The following is an 8,911-nucleotide window of genomic DNA, read 5'->3' on the forward strand; positions in this document are numbered from 1 at the left end:
GTGTGCATGTCGCAAGAGGCATTGCGCGCTTCAAGGAACACCAATCCCACATTTTGGTTACTAATTTCACCGAGGAGTACCAGCATTTAAACAAGGGCGCGGCAATAGCATTCCTCGAAGAAACGCAAGAAGCAAGTGACGTGATCGCGGTCGCCGACTTTGAACGCACCCCCGTAGAAACCTTCAAGCTCCCGCAGCCCTTCGACGTGAATCCGGCGCTACCGCAAGAACAACGGAACAAATTATTGGCTTTGCTGCATCGCTATAGCCAATGTTTTTCGTCGAGCGCAAAACTACGTCAGACCCCTCTAGCGAAGCACCGAATAATAACCGAAGATGGAGCCCGACCTACCCGACAGTCACCGTACCGCGTCTCTTCACATGAACGGGAAGCCATCCGGACTCAAGTCGACGACATGCTCAGCGACGACATTATACAGCCATCGAAAAGCCCCTGGGCTGCGCCCGTCGTACTCGTAAAGAAAAAAGACGGCACATTAAGGTTTTGTGTTGACTACCGGCGACTGAACAAAATCACGAAAAAGGACGTGTACCCCCTCCCCCGAATCGACGACGCCCTCGACCACCTCTGCCACGCGAAGTACTTCTCATCGATGGACCTGAAGACCGGCTACTGGCAAATTGAAGTGGACGAGAGAGACCGAGAGAAGACTGCATTTATAACCCCAGACGGCCTATACGAGTTCAAGGTGATGCCGTTTGGGCTGTGCACAGCACCAGCGACGTTTCAAAGAGTCATGGACACTGTGCTAGCTGGCCTTAAGTGGCACACCTGCCTCGTATACCTCGACGACGTAGTGGTATTCGCCCGGACTTTCGACGAACACCTTGCAAGGTTGGAGTCTGTACTCGAGGCCATTCGTACGTCGGGGTTGACGCTGAAGCCTGAAAAGTGCCGTTTCGCATACGAGAAACTCAAGTTCTTGGGCCAGGTCGTCAACGCCGCGGGAGTCCTACCTGACCCGGCAAAAACTTCAGCTATCGCGAACTTCCCTAGGCCGAAAGACAAGAAGGGCGTGCGAAGATTTCTCGGGCTGTGCGCATACTACCGGCGCTTCGTCGCAAACTTCGCACGCATTGCAGAGCCACTCACGCGCTTGACGAAAGACAGCACCCTTTTCAGCTGGGAAAACGACCAAGAAAAAGCATTCTCCGAGCTGCAAAAACGCCTGCAAAGCCCGCCCGTGCTCGCTCATTTCGACGAAAATGCCGAAACGGAAATGCACACGGACGCCAGTGATATAGGCTTGGGTGCCGTCCTTGTCCAAAAGCAAAGCGGCTGCGAAAGGGTAATCGCCTATGCCAGCCGTGGTCTGTCGAAGGAGGAGAAAAACTATTCTGCCTCTGAGAAAGAGTGCCTGGCTATTATATGGGCGATTTCAAAATTTCGCCCATACGTGTATGGAAGGCCATTCAAGGTTGTAACAGACCACCATGCGCTGTGTTGGCTCGCCAATTTGAAGAACCCCTCTGCCCGTCTTGGGCGGTGGAGCTTGCGCCTGCAGGAGTTCGACGTTACAGTCGTTTATAAATCCGGCAGGAAACACTCCGACGCCGACTGCCTGTCCCGCGCCCCCGTCGACCCACCACCACAAGACTCTGATGAAGACAGCGCGTTCTTCGGGATCGTGACGGAGAGCGACCTAGCCGCCCAGCAGCGTGCCGACCCCGACTTACGCGTCATAATCGAGTACCTCGAGGGATGCAACGTTGCCGTTCCTAGGACCTTCAAACGCAGTTTACCAGCATTCAGCCTGAGAAACTCCGTCCTTGTGAAGAAGAATTTCAGCCCCGGAACAAGAGCGAATTACCTTCTCGTCATCCCCGCGGACCTTCGTGACGAAATTTTGGAAGCGTGCCACGACGACCCGTCTTCCGGACATCTGGGCACAGCCCGCACTATTGGAAAAATCAAGGCGAGGTACTACTGGCCCGGCCTTACCTCTGACGTCACCCACTACGTCCGGAGCTGCCGTGACTGCCAGCGACGAAAAACGCCGCCGACAAGACCCGCCGGACTTCTGCAACCGATCGCCGTCCCATCGAGACCATTTCAACAGATTGGAATGGACCTTTTAGGCCCGTTCCCTACGTCACGATCACAGAACAAGTGGATTGTCGTAGCGACAGACTACATGACGCGCTACGCAGAGACCGCCGCTCTTCCGAGGGGGACTGCACAAGAAGTGGCGAAGTTCTTTATAAGCCAAGTTGTGCTGCGACATGGAGCCCCGGAAGTCCTAATCACAGACCGCGGAACGGCATTTACTGCGGAGCTGATGCAAGGAGTATTACGCTACAGCAACACGGATCACCGAAGAACAACGGCGTACCACCCCCAAACGAACGGACTAACAGAACGTCTGAACAAGACAATCGCAGATATGCTGTCAATGTACGTTGACGTTGAACATAAGACTTGGGACGAAGTGCTCCCGTATGTCACGTTTGCGTACAACACGGCTATCCAGGAGACGACACAGCTGACGCCGTTCGAGCTTGTCTACGGTAGAAGGCCGACTACGATGCTCGACGCCATGCTTCCGCACGTAGAAGACGACGACCTCAACGCCGACGTCCACGGATATCTTCAACGTGCGGAGGAGGCCCGCCAGCTCGCTCGAGTTCGTATAACGGACCAGCAGCTGGTGGATGCGGGCCGCTACAACCTCCGACGCCGAGACGCCGAGTACCAACCAGGGGATCGTGTGTGGGTTTGGACTCCCATCCGACGACGCGGACTCAGTGAGAAGCTCCTGCGACGGTATTTCGGACCCTACCAGATTCTACGACGTGTTGGCCAACTTACCTACGAAGTGATCCCCGATGGTGACTCCGGCACATCACGACGACGCACGCGGCCTGAAGTCGTCCACGTGGTTCGCTTAAAACCTTTCTACGGACGATGACGAACTTTTTCATTTGTTCGGACTGTCGCTTATGTTAGCATCGGGTCGATGCACTCTTAGAGGGGGGGGTAATGCCGCGAACCATACATTGGGTTTGTTTATTTGTGTTTTGCTTTTACCGCCCGGCTGCGCCGGTCTGTGTTATCTCTGCGCCAAGGGAAGCGCGTGTTCCGTTCTTTCTTTCTGTGCCGCATGTGTTATCTGTTGTGATAGGGAGAGCATTCCGATCTAACGTGAACAGCCCAGAATAATCTTCTTGGATCTACTATGTTCTCGATGCGAATCGACGTTTCGAGAACCACGCACGCCAAAAGATAAAAAGCCTGCAGTGCGGACGCCGGGGCATTCGATTCGACGACACTCGCCTGTGCAAGTCACTTTGTTGACCGCTGCTTCGCCGCCTCTGTATTCTTTTGAGTTGTTAGGGGAGCACAAGTTCGCTCCAATAAACGTGTTTCTCATTCAACACCACTGCATCGTCCTTGTCTTCGTGACAATATTAACATTTCCCGACAGCTGTGAAACAGGTTCCTGCTCGGTGCGCACAGTGATTTGTGCATCTGGCTGTAACAGTTCACGCAAAGTTAAACTACTCCGAGCACAGCAATGACAAGCAGCTGTTTCAGCATTTTGGAAAAAATCAATTGCATTCCCTAAGGAAAGTCTCATATAGGCCACACACTTCAATTTGCCACGTTGTGTGAACGGCATTTTCCCTTAAATCTCTCGTGAGCCTGGCTTTATACATTTGAAACAGCTAAAGGCGACACTACCTAGAAAGAGACGTCTCGGTGGGAACGGCCTCGTGGACATCCCTCACACTCACAGTCGTTACACTAGTACCAACATAATGCTCTAAAACTAACAGCCTTGTTCATATTCACAAAATAACGAGGTTGTGAAGATCAGGCCCTTTCCAATGCCATGGCTATAAAATTAATGGCTGACAAAATTATGCCAGTCAAAAAGAAAGTGCATGTGTGCAAAATGAAGCACGCAAGATTTTGTCTCGTAGAAGTGGTCGTGGAAGCACACTTTTTGCCAACGCTTTACGAGTATTTAATGTCACTAAAACATAGCCCCCCCCCCATTCATTATATCTTTTACTTCAAGACACAAAAACTGTGGTCATCCCACCTCTAGACAGTTTTCAATTTTCAGTCTAAAGCAGACAAGCTAAGCCAGGTGCGCAAGCAGGTCTGTTACACTACCAGCACCAGCAAGGTTACACTCCCTCACTCACCGCTGCTTCAGCACAAGATTGTAGAGCTTCATGGCCTGGTCGGAGTGCCCTAACCTCTGCTTGGTGTAACCCAGCTGTGTCCTAAAAGAAGGGGAAAGAGAAGAAGAAGAAGTGGCTGAAATCTTTCAGCACGTCATAGAGGTGCTAATTATAAGATCATCAAGGCATGAGCCTACCTCACAATGGCCAACTCCTCCTCAATTTCATCCTCAGGAAAGTCATCCTCCTCCAGAGTTTTTTTGCATAGTTCTGTCAACAGTGCAAAGCAGTCAGTTGCCAAGCGGTAATCTGTGCATGCACTTCTTTTGCGGGAAACTTCAAATCCCTGAATGGCATAATCATTTACACTTGAACCCGAGTCACAAACACATTCCCTAAGCTGGTGGGCTTTTGCATGTCATTAATGGCAGAACAAGAATACTTTCATACGATTACTTCACGCTATTTTAAATCCACTCGACCAACTCGTGGCATTTCCTGATATGTGCCGACTGTCCAGTGTAGCCACAATGGAGGAGATGGGACAAGGCATGCTTTGGTAAAAAAAAATGAACAAGGCACGAGCAATGAATCTAACGATACAGAGGATAAAGGGTTAGCCTCTGGTGATGGAGTAGCCTGGTCGGAGTACGAGTGAAGTGCAAAAGAGGAGAGGAGGATAACCTTTGTGGAGAAGAAGCCAAATGCAAAGGAGGCGGTGAAATGTTTGCACACAGTTGTTGCGGTATTCAGATCTTGCTGTCTTCTGCAGTGTGTTTACAGCAGTAAGGCACCACACGTGTAGTGTAACAGCAAGATGCGGCGTGCACAATGACTGGCTACATGCCAAAAATGACGGGAATGGCAGTGGGGAAAAGTTGGGCCCGAGCAACCAGAAAGGAGTGCTCTTCACGGTGTACACTCGGCCAAATCTTTAACTAGCGTGCACGAGCAGCGATATTTTTGTCTCATGACATTTTTAAGAAGAACAGCCTAGCAGACGATGGGCCCAGCCGATCGCGGTTTCAGAGCACGCACTTAATCTCGACCTGCTTGCAACTTGGCTTCCGTCTTACACACAGAGGCATGAAAAGTCACAGATCGCACGCGTAATGGTTTGGCCGACTTACCTCCACGACGCCCTATCACTGCTATGCATTTAGAATTATTGTCCGAGATACTGCAAACAGGCAGCTTTTCTTTACGCTGTTGCTCAAAGATTATGCCCACTCATGCAATTCCTACGAAACAGTTTCTATGCAATTTTTTAAGAGTTCTTCGAATCAATGACAACCATACCGTTTTCAATTGTGCTACACTGGCTTTACTTCACACAATGAGTCATTTTTCTCTAATGCAACATTATTCTATGAAGTTTATTAGTGCAAAGTTTTTATCTTCCCTCAATGCTTCACCCAAAAAAGTTTAACGGCCACCCTCCTAACATTTCTGCTTGAATATTTCTTAACTCTGGGCTCTGCATGTGATACTAGGAGCTTTGGAGAACAACTGCAAATTACAAGAAGCCATCAGTTGTAATTGGGCACACACCATCCACTACTTCTGCGCTTTTTTACACGCATCTGCTCTGCACCTCAAAGCCCATATTTAGTCACCTAAAATGCCTTGTCGCCCAAAATATTTACATGCTTATCTAACTGAATTGCTGCAGTAATATTTGTTTGTTTTATTTTTAAGCAAACAGTGAGGGCACACGGAAGCTACTAAATGCAATAAGTTAACTCTGTCATGCCAGGAGAAAAAAAAGGGGGGAAGAGGGGAGGGGGTTCGTGCAATATCCCCCTGGTACTGCAAATCAGCTGACTGCTACCATAATATCCAGTTGGTCACATCGCTTTAAAAGACACCGGACTTTGTTCGACAAACCTCAAACTAAGCAGCTATTGAAAGAAACAGTGTGTTGCACTACTGAAGTAAGAATGAACTTGCCTTCTGCTTGCACAAGCTTTTGAAGTGCATCAGCGTACTTGGCGAGTCCCAACAAAATACAGGCTTTGTTGTAGCACAATTCGTACGTGTTTTCTCCAAGGTCTGGTGCACCTTTCACCTGAAATTGTTTTTAAAACCACACGACATGCAAACATAGAAAACAGTTGTGTGAAAATTTTGACGGTGAAAAGTGTGTATACCTCTTGTTGCGTCTGTGTTGTCAAGGATGCTATTACTGCTGCAAGGTTAGTTTCCCTCTCCTCTTCATAGTCATCCTTGAAGGGGCGATAAAACACAAAAAATAACATACACACACAATTAAAATACAGACAATAAAAACAGTTACCCTCCAGACAAGCAAATGCACCAAGGCGTTTTGGCACACATCTTGTAGCCCAATTTGAATATCTGCTCAGTACAAGAGCTCGAACACAGATTAGCTCGCCCCCCAGTCGCACTAGCCACCTTGCACATACCCGCTGCGGTGGCTCAGTGGCTAAAGCATTGCGCTGCTGAGCACGACGTCGCGGGTTCGATTCCTGGCCGCGGCGGCCGCTTTTCTGGTGGAGGCAAAAAGCAAAAATGCCCGCGTGTAGGCGATTTTGGCGCACGTTAAAGATCCCCAGGTCGTCAAAATTAATCCGGAGCCCTCCACTACGGCGCGCCTCATCGCCTGCATTGCATCGGTGCGTTAAACCCTAGTCAAATCAAATCACCTTCCACATGATGAAAAAAAAAGTCTGCGAGCTTTTTGCCCTCCGGGTGTCAACTGGTTTTCAAATCACCTACACAGCCGGTAAAATGGGCCAACAAGAATGTCACTTTCGCTTCACGGCTGCTTTTAATGAACGAACGATGCATTTCACGGGGGCCACCAGTCATATTCTAGTAGATTTGGCGGTACCTACTGTACGTTCAAAATTAAGTTGACTGAGATGACATTTTGTTGCAGTTGGCTTTTAAGCTTTTTTTATCACCGCGACTCCGCTTCCATAACCTTTCCACCACTTTTCAGAAAATCTAACTTTTATTTCAAAATGTTTTACTTGTTAGTGTGAAGTAAACGACTGTTCATTATTTTTAAGCCCTTGATTTCAGTTATACAATTCTATGATAGCCCTTCATCCACCATTTTTTTTATTTGGTAAACTTGCTCTTTGCCCAAGACCATGATATTCATTCACTACTTCTACCATCATCATCATCAGTCATATTCATTCATTTTTGCAACAGCTGAGCAGGTGGAGTGATCAAAACTTTTCCTGAACAGACACACAAGTGATGCAGGGGCGGAAACGTTCATTTGGCCAGTGTGCACAATCCACAACGCTCGTTGTTTATGTGTTAGGAAAATTTTTCCGTAGCAGATGGCCTTGTGTAAATTATTTGTCAAGCAGCAATCCTTAGGAAATTGTACAAGCTTGCGGAAGCAACACACCATACTTTGCTTTGTCAAAAATACTTCCGTTTTTAAACATGATCGCTTAGCCAGTTGATTGGTTATGTTTGTAACAGAGAACACAGAGGATACACTGCTCGTGGTGTAGTTTTATTCATTCTGTACACATTTTGGCCCAAATTGTGTTTTTTTCACTAGCAGTGGTACAATTGCTACTCCTCCTTACCATTGGTAACAGGCTCTTTGGTTGCAATATTATAGTTACTTCTCAGAAGCAGCTGTACTTTCCTACATACTTGCCAGCCACCAAGGAAGAACTAACCTCAGAATTCTTGATGAGGTCCCTGTAGACATCAAAACATTCCTGGTAGTTTTCAAGCCTATAAAGCTGTAAAATATGACAGTAATCAATTTTGTGTGTGCAATTCGACACCTATCAGTAACGTGTGTGTAGTCTGTGTATATTTACAGAGTACGTACCACTTGCGCTTTCAATTCTTTAACTCTGAAGCTTTGTGAAGACACGCTACTCAACAACTTCCACGCCTCCTTGATGTCGTTCAGCCGGTATAGACAGTACGCCTTCTCAAAAGTCATGTCACTGTGAAAGAAAAACGAAAATTGATTGAGAGTTGACAAAATCGAGTTTTGCCTTGGTGTGGTAAAACAATGTCAAGATGATGGTGTGGTAAAACAATGTCAGTCGTACCCGATGTTCTTCGAGTTCTTGTTGATGACCTCGATTGCATCCTTGAAGCTCCCCAGTTGTATTAAGGACACTACTTTGCACTGTAGTGCTTTTTCTTCCGTCGGAAACTCGTGCAGGACTGAAAAGTAGCGCAGGTCTCAATCAGCTAGGTGCACAGGTTTACGACACCTCAGCTAAACACAGTTTGATAAACGTAGCATGCTTAATGTCTCCCTCCCGGCAACAGTTCTTTCGCTAGTAGCCGGAAACACCCTGTTGTCTGTACAGCATAATTATCTCGAATGACCCGTAGCGCAGGAAGCATGCAGAGAAGTCGCCATATGGGCCTCAAAACAGCATCGCTGGTCGTGAAGCTTTCGCTCGATTTGGGACATAAACAATGGATCGATGTCACGGCGCAAGCAATAAAATTACTCGCATTCTCAGACTGCGTGTTGCAAGCCTCGGTTAAAGCATTACCATGCTGACCAAAGTTGAAAAGGGCTTACTTTTTTCACAAGTTTTCAGTGCACGGTCATACTCCCCACTCTTGCCAAAACGGCTGAGCTCGAGGTACAATCCGGACAAAGCAGCCGACGTGTTACTTTGCGCCATGTTTCAGGCAGAAAAACACACGGCTCAAACTCCGCCCGTAAACTCCAGGTGCTCCGTCGTCTCAAGCCTCAACCGACAGACGGCTATGTGGCCGGCCTCCCATCGCG

At 48.1% G+C, this 8,911-nt stretch overlaps 1 protein-coding gene across 1 annotated transcript in view; it reads right to left on the minus strand.

The window, feature by feature from the left end:
• Nucleotides 1-8,911, minus strand: part of Srp72 (signal recognition particle 72) — a 37,330-nt gene extending 28,419 nt beyond the window's left edge. The window contains exons 1-8 of the mRNA XM_077687986.1: nucleotides 8,699-8,911; nucleotides 8,211-8,328; nucleotides 7,982-8,102; nucleotides 7,824-7,889; nucleotides 6,303-6,377; nucleotides 6,103-6,220; nucleotides 4,350-4,422; nucleotides 4,174-4,254 (exon numbers count right to left, since the gene is read on the minus strand). Of these exons, the coding sequence (XP_077544112.1) occupies nucleotides 4,174-4,254; nucleotides 4,350-4,422; nucleotides 6,103-6,220; nucleotides 6,303-6,377; nucleotides 7,824-7,889; nucleotides 7,982-8,102; nucleotides 8,211-8,328; nucleotides 8,699-8,804 (758 nt within the window). The 5' untranslated portion in view covers nucleotides 8,805-8,911. The remainder of the gene's footprint in view (nucleotides 1-4,173; nucleotides 4,255-4,349; nucleotides 4,423-6,102; nucleotides 6,221-6,302; nucleotides 6,378-7,823; nucleotides 7,890-7,981; nucleotides 8,103-8,210; nucleotides 8,329-8,698) is intronic.

This window comes from Haemaphysalis longicornis, unplaced genomic scaffold (assembly GCF_048455015.1).
Source record: "Haemaphysalis longicornis isolate Haplotype H1 unplaced genomic scaffold, Haemaphysalis longicornis Haplotype H1 scaffold_1, whole genome shotgun sequence".
Classification (NCBI taxonomy): Eukaryota; Metazoa; Arthropoda; class Arachnida; order Ixodida; family Ixodidae; genus Haemaphysalis; species Haemaphysalis longicornis.